At 44.3% G+C, this 16242-nt stretch overlaps 1 protein-coding gene across 8 annotated transcripts in view; it reads right to left on the bottom strand.

Moving 5' to 3' along the window:
* Positions 1–16242, bottom strand: part of SLC4A11 (solute carrier family 4 member 11) — a 144858-nt gene that overhangs the window by 48946 nt on the left and 79670 nt on the right. For 6 of the 8 annotated variants that reach the window (XM_061351932.1, XM_061351933.1, XM_061351935.1 and 3 more), the window contains 4 exons: positions 8466–8512; positions 3747–3978; positions 3048–3110; positions 2444–2525 (listed from right to left, as the gene is read on the bottom strand). In XM_061351932.1, the coding sequence (XP_061207916.1) occupies positions 2444–2525; positions 3048–3110; positions 3747–3978; positions 8466–8512 (424 nt within the window). The remainder of the gene's footprint in view (positions 1–2443; positions 2526–3047; positions 3111–3746; positions 3979–8465; positions 8513–16242) is intronic. The other 2 variants (XM_061351934.1, XM_061351930.1) reach the window with 1 other exon arrangement.

Here is a 16242-nt window from a genome sequence, read left to right as displayed (position 1 = left end):
CTGACAAAAAAAGTCTATCGTGTGTCAGAAGCCAGTTGTTTCCCCGGACTTCAGTGGAACATTCAAACCTTGAGATCTTCAATTCCTCAACAGTTTGTTCTGTCATGTGGTTATAGCCCAGATCCATATAGCACATCTGACCTTGCTGGTGGTTCAATAGACCTGAAACCATCAGGAAAGAAACAATTCCAACAGAAGCAGAACAGCTATTTCACCCTTGGTTTTCCCCATCACTCTTCCCACTGAAGATAACTCAGTTAAAGGGCAGCCCTTTCTCCTGCACAGAAGAGAGAGGAAACCAAAGTGTCATGTCCTTTAGGAATTGTCTTTTGCAGCCAGGCTCTGCACAACTCTGAAAATCCTACACAAGTCTTGTCTTCCTTTTTCCCCTTGAAATCAGTGCAGAAGCAACACTGCCAAAACCGTATCTCTGAGCTGCTCTTCCTCATTAATATAATCCCAGAACAATACTCAAGCCTATCTCATCCACTAGGAATAGCAAGTTGGTTAAGGTGCACAAAACCCAGCAGTACTGGTTTAAAATACAGTCAAGAGTATAGGCTAAGTGCAAGAATGAAGAACAACAGATATCTTAAAGCTTCTCCCTGCTTTTTTCGTCAACAAATTCCTTTTACTTCAGAGCTTTGGAAATCGTTTTGCAATCTGACTTCAAGAAAAATGTGAGATCTAAAAATATGGTTCACAATCTGTTGCACAATAGCTACAGCAGTAATACAGTGCAATAATTAGATAATTATAGTTAATAACTCATCACTGCTTTCCCACCACTTTCTTCTCCCTCTTCAGAGTAACAAAAGGAAGAAACAAGGAAAGTTTTGCACAAGACACCTTCAGGCTGTAAGCTTAGTTTTCAAATCATGTCTTGTCATGGAAGCTAGTATTACTCACATGGATGCATTTAAAGCTTTGGCACACTTTCTACAGAGAGGCTGAACCTACCCTTTTCAGTTTCATGTATATAATCACAGCATTTGTATCATGATCTCTAGAAATGCTTTGTTATTAAGTCAACGCTCTCCAAAGCCCTCCATAGAGCCATGTCATATGCCACAGTAGAAACTTCCACCCTCCACCCTTCCTAGAGTAGGATGTACATAACCTTGTTTCCACTCTGCTACCTATGGCATCTGAAGTGGACAAAACTGCTCAAAAGCCTCTTTGTTGATCAGTATGGAAAGACCATTTTACTGTATAAACTCTTCCTAGTTTGTGCAAGCTGCTGTGTACATACCAGGCATAAGAGTAGAGCCAACAGTAGCATACGTAACATAGATGTTATCCAGTTCACTCACAAAGAACAGAGCCCTGATGTGCAAGTTCCCTTTTCACACAGAGACCATACCCTTGTCTTCAAAGGGTTAGAAACAAGGGTGGATTTTTTGTTGCTTCTTGGTCAATTTTTATTCTTTTTATCTTTTAAATCATCTATTTCCAAAGCAGAATACTCCACATTTTTTCCCAGCCATAAGCAAAGGGTAGGAGAAGAACTGATAGTAGAAGGAAAATTATTGTGACAGTTGTCCTAGCAAACTGGCTGTGAAGGCTAAAATATGTGCATGTACTCTCCAAGCCTTTAGGCCCCTATCCAACATATCCTAGTAATTTCCCTAGGAATTAACATCTTTCTTGACAATTCAGCTTAAGAGACTGCATATGCATAAAGCAACAGACAGAAGTCAAACTGCAATGCTTTGGTTGGCTCAGTGACTCAGGTTCTGGCACAGGGAAGAATGGGCAAGCCAAATTGTGAAGGGACAGTTTGGCTTGCCCAACATGCTTGACTTGGAGACAACAGTTTCAAACCCCACTTTTGGTCAAGTGGAAGCTGGGGTGAAGCCACCATGTCTCATAAATCCCAGGTGACAGTGTCCTTACCATCTTAAGTGTCTGCTCCAATGTTTAGCAGCGTTGACAATTAATCAGCGCCTGAATTAATTGCCAGACAAAGTAATCACTGTCTAAATAGTGTCAGAATTTCTGACTTCAATTTTCAGTTACAAAATTTAGATGTTCTCATCAAAGGACCTATGAAATCTTTTGGTACGAGTTCCCAGACTTTGGCAGGCAAAGTAGTCCATCAACCAGTCTGCTTGTCCCTTTCAGAAGTTCCTCTCATTAACATTTCTCAGTAATTAGGATTTTCTGGCTTGAATTTATTTTCAGCATTCTTAGCTTGTTAACACCAGATTTCTATAGCATCCAAAAGTTTAATGGCCTGTAGAGACTGCGGTCACCTCTGCCTAGGCTACCGCTTGTCCAAGAGGAGCATCCCAATGCTGAGACTGAGATCCCACAGGGTGGGTGAAGAGGGCATCACCATCCTGACCTACAAGGACACATTCTGAAGCATTATTCTTCCCAGCAGTAGCAAAAGTGACAAGTTTTGAGCAGAGGATTCTGTTAATCTAACCCAAGTACTTACATGATACAGAGCCAGGACTGCTGGTACTGCACCCCTGTGACTGTTGCTGTGACCCCTTGAATTGTATCTGATAAGAGGTGAACTAGGAGGAGAAGAGAGGGAAACATTACAGACTGTTTGGTTTGTCACCGCAAATAACATTTTCTCTCAAATGGAAGCTGAGTACTAATACAAAGCACACTTATCTGCACAGTGGACTGATGCAAGGGCAGGGGGTGACAACAAAGGTGGAAACGTTTGTCCTGATGCTTTTGAATTCTGCCCTTAAGCTATTCACAGCTTGGAAAGGCAGCTGTTTGCTCCTCCCAACTACTGCAATATTAGGCTATTAGATTAGCATTATTCAACACACGCAACACAGAGACAGGACTGGAAGAAGCATCTTCTGAATACCCTGCCCTCTCACCCCCTCTTCCCATTTACTGCTCTTATTTTAAGGCACTGCTTAGGTTTTTCTTTATTGGCAGAAAGCCTAAATTAAAGAGATCGTAAATGCAAAGCTTTAAGACAGGTAGCAAGAAGTAACCAAAGCATGAACATGCTTACTACATGCTCAGGACTTGACATATCTGTTAAACAAATTCACTCAGGCTGTGACAGTTACATTTGAGGTGCGATGTACATGTTTGTATATTCGCTCCTGTTGAGTCTGAAACATCATGGGTGCCTACAGAGAAATAACGCTTGGTTAAGCTTCTTTACACCTTGGGCTAGAAGGTAGTGATTTAGATTATGCTATGACATTTGCTGATAGCTTAAGGTAACATATTTCACAACGTTGGCTACAGCTGCCCCACTTGAGTTTCTGGGGGAAATAAAGTTCTTCTTGTCCCTTCTAGTGGGTAGCAACATGAAGGCTCAGCCTTCCCCAACCAATTACTCATCCAAAGCAGGCAAAATTCCCCAGCCTGTGTGAATTCAGAGGGAAAACAATCACAAGGCAAAGGAGCCACTTCTGAAGAGACACCACCAAGTGTCTCTGTGCTGAAGAGCACTGCAAACTTGTCTGAGGACAAGCACACCTAATGGGTCCAAACAGACAAGACAATCGAGTGGATAAACTTCTCACCCCGGAGAACACCACTATGTGTTATCTTCATGAAATAGGGATTCCACCAAAACATCAAAGCCCTGGAGACATGAGACCCTTCAGTCTAACTGACATGGAAAAATAAGCCCCCAGTGTCACAAGCAACATGCAAGGCTGGGGACCACACAGTACTGAATGTTCAACACACCACCAATGGAAAGGACAACAACTTAACAGTAACCCATAGGCAAAAGCAAGTCAAGAGTTGGTTACCATTCCCTTCTCGTGGGGTTCCTGAATCTGTGAATAAAGTGCTCATGATTTTTTCAAAGTTGCAGCTTGGCTCCATGTTCTCAGGATCTTCAGCAAAGTGCTTCAGCATCTCTCGAAGAACATCGTCCAAGGAGGTGGCCGTTTCATCGAGGATGATGCTGGCTCTGGCCAAGAACCCATCCAGGTCTCTGTGGGCTCTGACTTCCTCCTCAAAATTCTTTAATTTCAGATACTGTGTTAAGAAGAGGTCAGAGCATTAGAGAGATACATGCAACACCTAACAGCAAAGGCCTAGGATCTGTGTGGTTCACAAGCAGTTTTACTGATGTCACTGCCACCCAACCAGTGATTCTGGAACCAACTTGACCATTCAGATCACATTATAGAAGAAAAGGCGGTTTATGCATTGACGCATTGTGCATTAATACATGGAAGGCTTGCATTTTCAAGGCTTATTCTAACACAGTACCCATAGGCAAATGCCTAGACAGTATTAATTCTGCTTTCTATGTCAGGATATAAAAAACATTAGGTTTTCTTTCTGCCTAGGATAAAGCATATAAGTTAGCCTAAAAGAAAAATGCCTCAAGGTAGCATTTAAAATCCTCTTCAGGTTTAAATAATTCAGGAAGTTCACAGAAATGTAGGAGAAGTTATTTGGAAGGAAACCGAGCTCAGCAGCATGAAAAATTACCAGTATGCATCTCAGTGCAATCTAACCCAGTTCTGCTCAAACTGGGAACCATCTCTCCCCAGTGCCCCAAGTTAGGGACCCTGAAATGGGAGATGTCTTCTTCTTTTGTGCATAACATTTAGCTTTGAATCAAATAAAGAAGGGCATCAGACAGAAGCTGAGACTGTCTCAGCTCTCTGCTGGTTCCCTCTATTGTACCAGGCTCATTGGCCTTGAGATGGAAGAAACACCCATGCTGTATTACAGAATCGCAACTCCTTTCTGTATGTGTCAGCTGTGAAGTTTGTTAATTGAGTGATCAAAATGCAAATGCACGGTTCCCATTTCACAGTCCTTGGAAATCCACACATGGAATTAGCACTCACAGTGCTGGTCAGGAAGGACTGACAGTTCTGTCCTCTCCTTCAACAGCTTAAGATTGAGTGAGGAAATGGGAACTGCACTTTGTTATATGGATCTTCCTTCCGATGGGAAAGCAGCCAGGCTTGAATTCATGATGTTGAGGACCAGATTGTCGAGATACATTTAAACCTCAGCTCCCCTTAAGCTCAGTAACAAGCTCTGAATTGCTTTCACAAACCTGTCACCAAGTTGCCTTCACAACCTGGACCTTGGCACATTCTCCCCCCAAGTTAAAGGGCCACCCCTAAGCCTGACTCATGGATCCCCTCCTCTCACACGTACCCTCTCTACCTTTTCCATTTATAGCCTAGACACAGAGAAAAAAATGCTAACATCTCACTAATTACTGTAATTATCACAGCAACTATCAAGTTGTCAGTACACATCCATTGCAATTAGCACTGTTTTACTTTGCATCAATCACTTCTTACACAGCATTCTCGAGAGGGAGGATTCTCTGAAGTATTTCAGCTCCCACCCCCAAGGCTTTGTTACCATCTGCTCTTAGGAGAGGAGACAGTGACACAGCTTCATTAAACTCCACCTAAAAGAGACCATATAAATGCAAGCGGCAGAGTCAATCTCAAATTATCACAGCATGAGAGCAGATTAAAACACCTATCACCATCTGTAACATTGGTGTTCATGGGGTCACCATATGACCAGCAACCACCTCCCAAAGGTAACTCATTTTGGTTTGTCTGGCATGCAGAGTCCAAACTAGGCTGCAGGTTCAAATAGCAAAGAGGCCAAATGACCTAGACAGGATTTAACAAGGCAGATGGCAGAGGAGATACCCATGGAGGCACTGGGAATGTTAAGAGCATTAGGAGTGCCAAGGGGAAAGAGTGGCTTTTGTCACCAACTTCTCCTATGCGTTAGAGAAGCCACCAGAAGCAGAACACTGAAAGGAGAAAGTTGAGGGATAGCTGAGGGAGAACAGAAATGAATCAAAAGCATTCAGAAGAGGGCTATTATCTGCCCACATCATCTCAATCATTTCTGATCCTCCAGCAAGCTGTGCGTGACAGCACTGTTTGCTTGTTGTGGCAGGACAGCCCTGCCAGCAGCTTACTGCAAGTCATAAGGATGAGGCTCCAGCTCTGCCACAGGCTTCAGGCAATGCCTTGGGTAAGTAATTTTCCATGCTACAACTTTCTATCCTCCTGTTTTATTCCCCTGCTCCTTTACAGGAAATAGGGGCAATAACCATCCTTGTTATCACTCCCATAACATCGGGGAAAATATGTTCATTTAACATTACAAGGCAACTACCACGGAAGGATACAAATACATCACCCCCCTCCCCCCAAGACAACCCAAAATCAAGTTAGTGGGAGCATTGGTACAGCAACACCTCAGAGATAGCTCAGAAAGAACTGTTCCAGTCAGGACACTGGTGGTTTCCAAAGAGATTAATGGTTGCTCCCTCCTTAACTATCCTTAGATAGTTAAGTCACACCAGGATACCTGATGCTGGAAACTGCTTAGCAAGAAACCCAAGACAGCTACCCAATAGCCATTTTAATAGCACTGAGTATCCTTGATTGCAAAGCTGCACATTGCATGGCAACAAGAACAGAGGCTGTTGGCTCAAAGAGGAACATGTTGAAACAGCCACTATCAACTTCAGGCATCTCTCTTGGCCAAAGTCACACACTCTCTGTGCAAAAAAGAGCACTCAATACTCACCAAGAAGGTCTGAAGTGCAAGTTACCTGCTGGGTGGCTGTTCTGAAGACCACCTCCACTTACAGACACTGCAAGGACCTTACAAAATGGGTATCCAAAACCCATGTTGTCTCAGGCAGAGCTCTACCTGTGCTATTGCTGTGATCACTTGGGCAAATTTGGTCAGAAACACACCATGATAGCAATTAAATAGTTCAAATCAGACCAGCGAGCTGCTCTTTATTTATGCCTACCAAGTGCCACGCTGGACAGCAACTTGCCTGAGGCACAAATTGCCCTTTCAGCACTCCCGAAGGGACACAAGTACCACAGGGTACAACCAGACACAGGGACAACCTAGCAGGGAAACATCTCTAGACAAAGCTTCTGACTTGACCACTTTTCTGCTAGCAGTTTGCTCTTCACAGACACTTGAAGCCATCTCCTCTGTGGCTCAGGTCCCAATTTCCTTTGCATTTAAAGCACAAAATTTCCACTCATCCTGCCTGGAGACAAAACCTGGTGATAGCACCTTCTCTCAAGCCCTGCGCTAAAGCATGCTAGCTCTCTAGTAGTTGCCGTTCAACAGCTCACTACAATGTTCAAGCATGAACTGTAGGCCAGAAAAAGCAGGAATCCTACAGCTCTGAAAAGGAAAATTAAAACAGAAGAGACACTTCTGTGTTAGCAGTTTTAAAGCATTTCCTATGGGAGGCAGATCCTGCATTGGGTGTTAGAATTTGCAGTTTAAGTGATTAGGTTCTTAGGTTACTTTCAGTCAAGTGTATACAGCTCAGAACCACAGCACTAGTATTAGACAAGACAAATTACTGACAAAGGCATTCCCATTCTGGAGCACAGAATAACTAATTTTAACTTCCTTGGCTTAATAGGAAACAAGGTTTAATTTCTTTTTGATGGTGGTGGGTTTGTTTTGCTTTTCTTTTTGGGGGGGGGGTGTTTTGGGTTTTTTGTTTTAACTTAGGGGGAGAAAGGTTTCACCTACTGAAGCCATCACACATTTTCCTCCCCCTATTCATTCAGCCCACTTAAATACCTTTTTTAGGATTTCAGCTTAGAGGCCTAAAAGCAAAGCAGAGCTAAAGAGCTCTCCGTGATTCCCTAAAAAGCCCCCAAGGCTTTGATACATAGATTTCAGAACCCAAGGTAACAACCTTCAACGAAGCTTGCAATATGATTTACCAGGATCAGTGATGCTACAAGTTTTCAGGCAGGCAGCCAGCCCCTCCAACCAACAGATGAGGCAAGACTCAAGACAACTCAAAGCTTCACAACCCCTAACACTTCATGTGGTATTAACTATCAACCCATTTCCTCCCTGCATACTTTGTGTGCTTTCATAGTCAGAGATTTGTAATAACAGAGAGTTTATATGAGGGTTTTTTTGCACTTTCACCTTATTGTTATTGAGTTACAGTCTAAAGAGCAAGTGTAAACTAAGCGTCGTTTCCTAACGGTCCTCCTAGACTGTGTGTTTCCAGGGAATTCACTCCTGCTGAACCTCATGAAGGCAGACCTGATTAGCTGGAATAAACAGGAAACCAAAATCACAGCAATGTCTATTGGGTGTTTCTGCTTTCGGCTCGAGAGGAGCTCAGCAGCCTGAATTTCTATGGTGTATGCTTGGATCCCTTCGAAGGCAGCTGCAGAAAAGAAAGTGATGAATTAACATGTCAAGGAACTGTCTCAGACAAAAAGCAGTGAAACAATCAGAATTGCAGTGAAACAATCAGAATTACAGAGAAACAGGAGAATGGGAGACATATGGCTTGTTAGGTTTAAAGGAAGAGGAATTCAAGGAAGAAGACACTAACATGCCTTCTGTCTAGGCCAGTAACAAACATCTCCCCACTCCCACAGAGAGTTTTAAGGTCCTTTTCTCCGCTTCCAGATGACGTAAGAACAAACTGACCATGCAGCATCTCTACTTACCTTCCTTGATGTGTGCAGTAACACGCAGCCAGCACTTTCATTCTCATCTAGAAAAGGGAAAGATAAAATCCAATCAGAACAGTGTGGCTATCGCAGGTACCTGACAGGCAGCAGGAACCAAGCAGAAGGCTCAGAATGAGGTGTAGCATCACTTTTTTGGCAGAGGGTGATCTCTAGAGCAAAGCAGAGATTCAATTTTTACAACATTTACCATTCTGAAGTGTGAACCAATGCAGAAGCAGCATTTAGCACTATCTGATTAGTAGGGGGTTGTCTCTTGCAACATTGGGGGTTTTTATTTTCAGATTCTCTATATTTTTACTCTTCTCTTCCCTACCCCCCGCCTCCCCAAAACAACTAACTCCTAATCCTGTAGGTAATCATTTAATCCAATGCATCGTTGTTTGATAGATTGAGGCTAAGATTGCATGAGTCATGCTCAGTTGGAAACCATTCTTGTCCTCCTTAAAGAGTCAACAATAACACCCAGGCACTTCCAAGGGAGCAGGCTGTGAGAGATCACACGCAGTGACTCCAAGATGAGCAAATTAATGTCCTGTCAACTCACCATGCTGCCTCTATAAATCTCAGTGTAAAGCAACGGCGCTCTTGGGAAAGAAAACTGCTGTTTAGAGACTATTAAGTGTCACTTAACATGTGGCCGAGATACAGGGGCAGGGGTACAAGGAAATTCCCAGTTCAAACTTTCAGCCACCAATGTTAACATTTTCTTTGGGTATTTATGAAGCAACTTCTGAGGTATAAACTAAAAGACAAAGAAAAATCAATTGGTTTTGCCACAAGCCCATTCCATACTGCTTGCATCCAAGGCAGCTTTGCTGTAGCATCATTAGTAGCACAAGTACTGTCTGTGCATCCTTCTCCTTAAGTCCTCATCTTCACCCTCCAAAAAAACCCACAAGACTGAGCTGCTACCAAAGTAATACATGAAACACGTGAACAGTTGTTGTTCAAATGAGCATGGAAAAAACCCACTGAAGACCAAGAACTTTTCCAGAGGCCAAGCTGTGGAAAAGTACAGAGATTTAACACAGGGTTACAGCTATTCAGATGAGGGTTTTGCTTCCTTTCCAGATCTGGGTTTCCAAATCCTAACCTATAAGAACTGCTGCAATCCCTTTTCACAGGCTGAACACACACACAGAGGCACCTTCAAGGCCAGCCCTTGTACTCTCCAAAATATAAGCTGATTGAGGATGCAATTCACATGACAAGACCAGAACTCAAAAACAACCCAATTACTTTTTGCACAGAGAAAGCTGCTTTAACGAACACCATCCCTGATCAAACAGGAATTCAAGTCATGCCCATGGTAGGGTGAAAAGGCTACAACTCAAACTCGGAGCAGATTTGACTGCAGTAGAGAAGAGGGTTCATCTCCCTTATGTCCCACTAAACAAAATAAGCCAGTTCAGAGGCTTTGGTTACATCGCCCAGCTTTGGAAGAAGTTGGATGAAGCAGGATGCTGTACACGTGATTAAAAACATCACTTAACAAGTCTGCTGGTGCAATGGTCCCAACTATTACCGTGCTTTTGATGCATCTTTTGGAAAACACAAGCTGTTTCATCTAAAGAATGCTATTTATTATTAAAAAGCAAGCACCCAAATAAACCAGAAACATCAAGCATTTTCCCTAGGCTCTTATATTTGTAGCTGTCCATGGCTCACTTACTCAACTTACAGTCTAATTACACATGCAAAAGTATGCTGGAAAATTTGGAAGCCATAAATATTCAGTGAGGAGAAAACATGTTTTGGTTTTTCGGCTCTTGCAAGAAATAGTATTATAGAGACAAAGAATACTCCCAATCCTGACAATGGCAAGCACGTGCTAAAGAGATATCTGCATATCTGCAGTCTGTCCTTACAGATGCCTGCAAACACAACAAATTCATGCTGTCCTTTTATCACGCAGCAACTCTTGGTTCCTCTTACCAGTGTCAAGCATGTCTCAGTCTTCTCTACTGACAGCTCTCTCAGGTACTCATCTCAGATGAGCACGAAGTGCTGTTTTATCAACACAAGCAAAACCATCTAATTAAATTTGTTGGACTAGGATCTTTCAAGCTTCTCAAAAGAGCTGTTCTGGGTATGGAGGCAATGCTTCAGAGCCCCATTCATCATTTCATATGAGCAACATGCCACTCAGACTTGATCCACAGAAAGAAGACAGCTGGATATGGCCATGCCAGTTCTGTGTTGTTATCATAACGGCCCACTGCAGTTCTATAACATTACCCAGGGACAGTAGCAATTCCACTGAAACATGAAAAATAGGAGGAAAACACACACAGACTTGCCAAGTGCTCTCCTACCTCACTTATGAGCCACCCATTTACTTACTGTGGGGGAACTCATTAGGCAATGTGGGATAAAACCTTGGCAGCGCTCACGGCCAGGTTGGATGGGGCTTGGAGCAACCTGCTCTAGTGGAAGGTGTCCCTGCCTGTGGCAGTGGGGGTGGAACTGGACGATGTTAAGGTCCTTTCCAACCCAAGCCGTTCTCTGATTCTATGATGTTCCATGACACATCCACCGGGAGATAGCTTGGCTAAAGCCCAAGACCAACCACCATTAGCCTTTCACCCATTTTCTCCTCCTTCAAAGCACTATTATTGCTTCCTTCCAGTTACGGAGGAGCTGAAAAGATGCAACACCCTACAGCCTTGCCCCTTTGTGGAGGAGCCAGCCCTTCATGAGGACAAAATAGATACAAAAAGCCATGAATCCACCCTCTATGACAAAGAAGAAACTACCCATTAATCATCAGTTTCATCTCACTAACAAGGAGTAACAACTAGAATTCACACCTGAATGTCAGGATTAAGTGTACTTAAACAGAAAGAGGAGGTCAGAGCCATGAAAACTTTTCACTTCTATTTTTATGGTCCTCCTTGCTGGACAAAGCACACTGCAAAACTCTATTTTAGGTAAGCTAGCTAGCTACGGGCATTATTGTCTGTGTCCTCACACACAGTTAAAGGAGAGCTGCCAGGGGTGGCTGACCTTATCTGTTAGGCTGTGCTCCAGGTTCTGCCCAAGGGAAAACCAAAAAGCCAGCAACGCATCTCCAGCATCCCCTGGCAGGCACATCAAGGGGACACTCATATCCCGAATTCCTAGGACGCGTGCACATAGGCACGCAGCTCTACTCGCAGTGACTCGCTGGGAGCTCACTTCAGTTTTAGTGAAGCTGAGGAACTGCCAACATTGGACTTACACTTGTGGCCTCGTGTCAGCACATTGAGAGCCCTGCCAAGGCACTGTGGCACGTCTCCATTGTTTATTTCCCACCATTTGCAGAAGAACAGGACCCGTCCAGCTTTAAGATGAACAAGGAGGTTTAATACTTGGAAGCAAGAAATGGAGCAGGAAATTTGCTGTATTCCAAAGCAGTTTTATCCACACTGCCCTTTGAATAACATCCCTGACAGCAGTGCAGAGAAATGAAATCCCCTACTTGCATCCCTGTCACCCCCTGTTTAGACAATGCCATCTTCTATGCAAAGGCAACCCTGAAAACAAACCCGTGAAAGTCATATGCCAAAGTTGAAGGCCTTTCACTTTGCCTTAAGAGATCTCCTTTCACTTAAGATCCCCTTTCCCTGGTACAGGTCCCCAGTGCTGCCCTTAACACCTGAGAAGATCCAAAAGTCTTGGGAGTGAAGCCATCACTGGAGGCTTGCAGTATCTTAAGACCGTATCTTTCCCTGGGATAAAGGAGTGGAAATTAGAATGCAGAAATTTTGGCTGTGCAGGTCTCAGTGGACATTACTTTAGATCTATATTCACTTCCTAGTGCATCTGCATGGTAAACAGGCTAATAAATCAGAGCAGAATACATTAGCATTTCCATAGTTCTCTCAGAAAAATATCAAGCATCTGGTGTTAAGTGTAAATATTTAAGGTATGGGGAGCTTTAGCATAAAAAAAAAAGCTATTTTATCTGGGCTTTCTTCAGGGGTTTGAGCAAATCTAAGCTCAACCACTTGTATTGGATCATGTTGTGAGCAGAGCACTATTCTGCTTTTAGAATCTGTTGCCTTAAAAAACAAGAACAGCATCACATAGTGGGACAAGAGCTTGTTATGAGCAGTGAAGATACCTCTAACTCATCACAAGGAGGATCTCAAGGGGATCCTCTGCTTCGCTGTCCTGACATGGCTGTACTGAGTGTGGACTCATCCCCATCAGACCTGGGTAATTTAGGCTAAATATTGTTGGATAAATAACTGTGCCCCAGCTATCCCACAACAGGGCATTGAGCTGAGCTGCAGCAGAAAGCCTAAAATCAGCTGGGTTCATCCCTCTTAAACCAAAACCCAGGTTAAAGACAGGCAGGAATAAGCAACAAGCTGCAAGTTTCTGGAGCGGGCTGGGAAGGAGCAAGCAGGGCAAGAAGGAAAACCTCACCTGAGTAATGCTCAGCACAGACATCACAACGGCTGGGGGTGTGAAGGACTGTCGTCTTGCACTGCACTATGGACATTGTGTAGGAGCTAGAAGACAACAGTGCAGACAGACTGACCGGGGCTCTTGTACAGAGCCAGGACAAGATAAGGGTGCTGGGCGCTGTGTCACTTGTCACACGCAACTCCTCAGACACGCAAGCACTGCAAAAACAGCTTATTTGCTTTGTGCTTTTTAAAAGAAAAGCTGCAGTAGGTTTCACAGCATCATTAGGGTTGGAAGGAACCTCTGGAGATCATCTGCTCCAACCTCCCTGCCAAGGCAGGGCCACCTAAAGCAGATCACACAGGAATGTGTCCATGGTGGGTTCTGAATGTCTCTAGAGAGGGAGAGCCCACAACCCCCTGGGCAGCCTGCTCCAATGCTCTGAAACCCTTAAATGGAAAGAAGTTCTTCCTCATGCTGAAGTGAAACTTCTTGTGTTTTAGTTTATGGCCCCTGCTCTTCGTCCTGTCGCTGGTCACCACTGAAAAGAGTCTGGCACCATCCTGCTGGCACCCACCTCTGAGATGCTGATCTGCATTGATGAGATCCCTGCTCAGTCTGCTCTTCTTCAGACTGAAGAGACCCAGCTTCAGCAATCACTCCTCCCAGGAGAGATCCCCCTTGGAGAGAGAGATCCCCCTTGTCCATCCTTGTGGCTTCCACTGGATCCTCTCCAGTGGGTCCTTGTCTTTCTTGAACTGAGGAGGCCAGACCTGGACACAGCACTCCAGATGTGGGCTCATCAGAATCAAGTAGAAGGGGAGGATTACCCCCCTTGACCTGCTGCCACACTTCTCCTGATACACCCCAGGATACAATTTGCCTCCAACTGCAAAGACAGGGTACTAAAAAACCCAGGAGAAGTTGCTCCAAAGCAAACTCAAGGTGAAGCACCTAAAAGGAAGAACGCTGCCTTTGTGCAGAGCCACTCGTGCTCCCCAACCCCCCCTCACACACATACACCTCCCTTGGCTTTGTGAACACCACTTTGAAAACACCCTCATCAGGAAATTCGGAGGGAGGTCATCTCCCCCCCCACAACACAACCAGCGTATCCACTTTCCATTAGAGTATAGGAAGCTTCAGGAGCCCAACATCCCACGCTGACATCAAACTGCTAAAACAGGAGTTATCAGATGGAACGCGTGGGTCAGCATTGTGCCTCGAGACATAAAAAGGACCTTGGTATTAATGTGAGGAAATGTGACTATTGTGTGCAGAATGATACCCATTCAGGCCCAGACCACTTGTCTCTGGACACTACTCTCTCTGGAATATCCTTGGCGCCAGCATCTAGCATTTCTCCTCGTCCCCTTAAAGTCATCTCAGCAGGGGCTGGGCCAAGAGTGTTTTGCTCGGAGCAGCAGCGTCGGGCGTGCACGTGTGTGCCTCTGGAGTGGATTACAGGAAACTGTTGATTCTCCGTATCTAGGAATGATCAATTGTCCAGAGGGTGGAACAGGCTTTAATTTCTCATGAAGCGTAAATCGTGTTCCGTTATTTCCCCCCACACACACCCTGACAAAGCCACATCCTGCTTTCCAATTGGCTTTCACTGCCATCAGGACTTTGCTTTCTCCCCCCAAAAGAAACTGCTTCAGGCACCTCTCTGCAGCTAAACCCACTGGTACAAGCACCGGCTATAAGTGACAATGCATAGTGCAAAAGTTGAGCAGCTATAGCCCCACAAATCCCTGTTAAGTTGTGCCCACATTTAGGAAACCCCAGTGCAAACACCTCTATTGCAATCTGGTAAAAGGAGGTGACACATTGTTTTTAAGGCCTAAACTGCAAGAATGAGGTCCAAAGAACCGTTTTTAACCCCCCAACTGCAAGAATAAGGTCCAAACAATGAGAATATTTGCCTGGCTGATTTAAGAGGGCTGCCAAACAGATAAGAACACTGTGACTGACAGCAAGGCTGTGGCTCTACACACTTCAGAGACCTACTGCAACAAATGAGGGTTGCACTGCTTGTCCACCAACTTTGAGGGTTAACCTAAACCAAAATGCTAGATATAAATCCCTGTGAATGAACACAAGCGTGCTACAGATAAAGCAGCAAGTAGTTGAAATCACTAATTCGATGTTTCTGCGATAAGCTGAAGGGATGCAGGTACACACACCTGCAGCCCAGGCTCCAGAGGGATTTATGGGAAAGCCCATGTATAAAATACAAAGAGAGATAGTCAAATTGACAACCAGATAGCAGTAGGACAGAAGCGTTAATACACTTTTAGGTAAGCAACATAATGGGAAAGCAGTTGTAAAGTTATCCTGATCTTCCTCCACAAATGCAGATCCCAGGTCATAAAGCATCCAGCTTCCCAGGAAGACTCACCTTCATGTTGAAGCTGCTAACATTTGCTGAAAACACAAGTATTATCACCAAAAACTAAGCTAGAAAGACGAGAGACCAAAGAGAACAAAAAGCGCTTTTCATCAGCTACTGCAAAGAAGCAGCAAAACACGCAAGAGAAGGGACCCAAGTGTCAAGATTAAGAAGCATTAGTGCCTAGGCATCTGCACTGATTCTGGCCCAACATCCTATGCAACTGCAGCTAGTGTTAATTAAAAATGAGATAGGCCATACCTTAAACCCCAGATTTATTCAAGCTCTCCTGTTTTATACGCAGCTGTGTGCAGAGACCAGCATTTTATGACAATGGTTAATTGTCACAGTTTTATGGGCCGTGCTATGTTTTGTTGGCTCAACGTTTAATCCCACACAGTGATCTCTTTAAAACAGAATTATAGTAAAGTGCATCCAATTATGTTCGTAAGCAAGCTGTACATACATCATACAGAGACTAACAGCTTGACAGGATGATGGCAGAGCTGTCACCGCATCTGTAATTCCACTTAGTTTGCCTGCCAGCACCCGGACCCTGGGGTACCAACTTATCCTCTCCCCAGATGGGACTTTTTGGATCTTTCAGGCCTACACTACGGCAAGCAGCAACCTCACAGCAGCTTGCTGGAAAAGGTCTCAATCAGGAGAAAATTTGGATACCACCTTCAGCCAAGAAACCCAACTGTGATGCCTGGAACACGCACAGACACTCACAGATACCACATCTGTCTTGTTTCAAGTCACCCTAGAGGCTTTCCCTGCTGGAGATTGAGCAAATGTATTTCATGCAGCAAGTACATGTGACACTAGGGAGCAAATCAACTAAAGCAGAACTGGAGAGCCCTCTTTGTACAAGAGGGCCCATGTTCAGCCCATCTTTGCCCAAGCCCCAGGAGGTTTTACATGACACAACAGCATACTATCAAGCTCTCTGGCACAAGGAAG

The sequence above is a fragment of the Neopsephotus bourkii genome, unplaced genomic scaffold (genome assembly GCF_033783945.1).
Source record: "Neopsephotus bourkii isolate Nb327-2 ecotype Australia unplaced genomic scaffold, CSIRO-AGI_Nbou_v1 NB_616, whole genome shotgun sequence".
Classification (NCBI taxonomy): domain Eukaryota; kingdom Metazoa; phylum Chordata; class Aves; order Psittaciformes; family Psittacidae; genus Neopsephotus; species Neopsephotus bourkii.
Note: the sequence above shows the minus strand (reverse complement) of the source record. Positions and strands in the feature narration are given on the sequence as shown.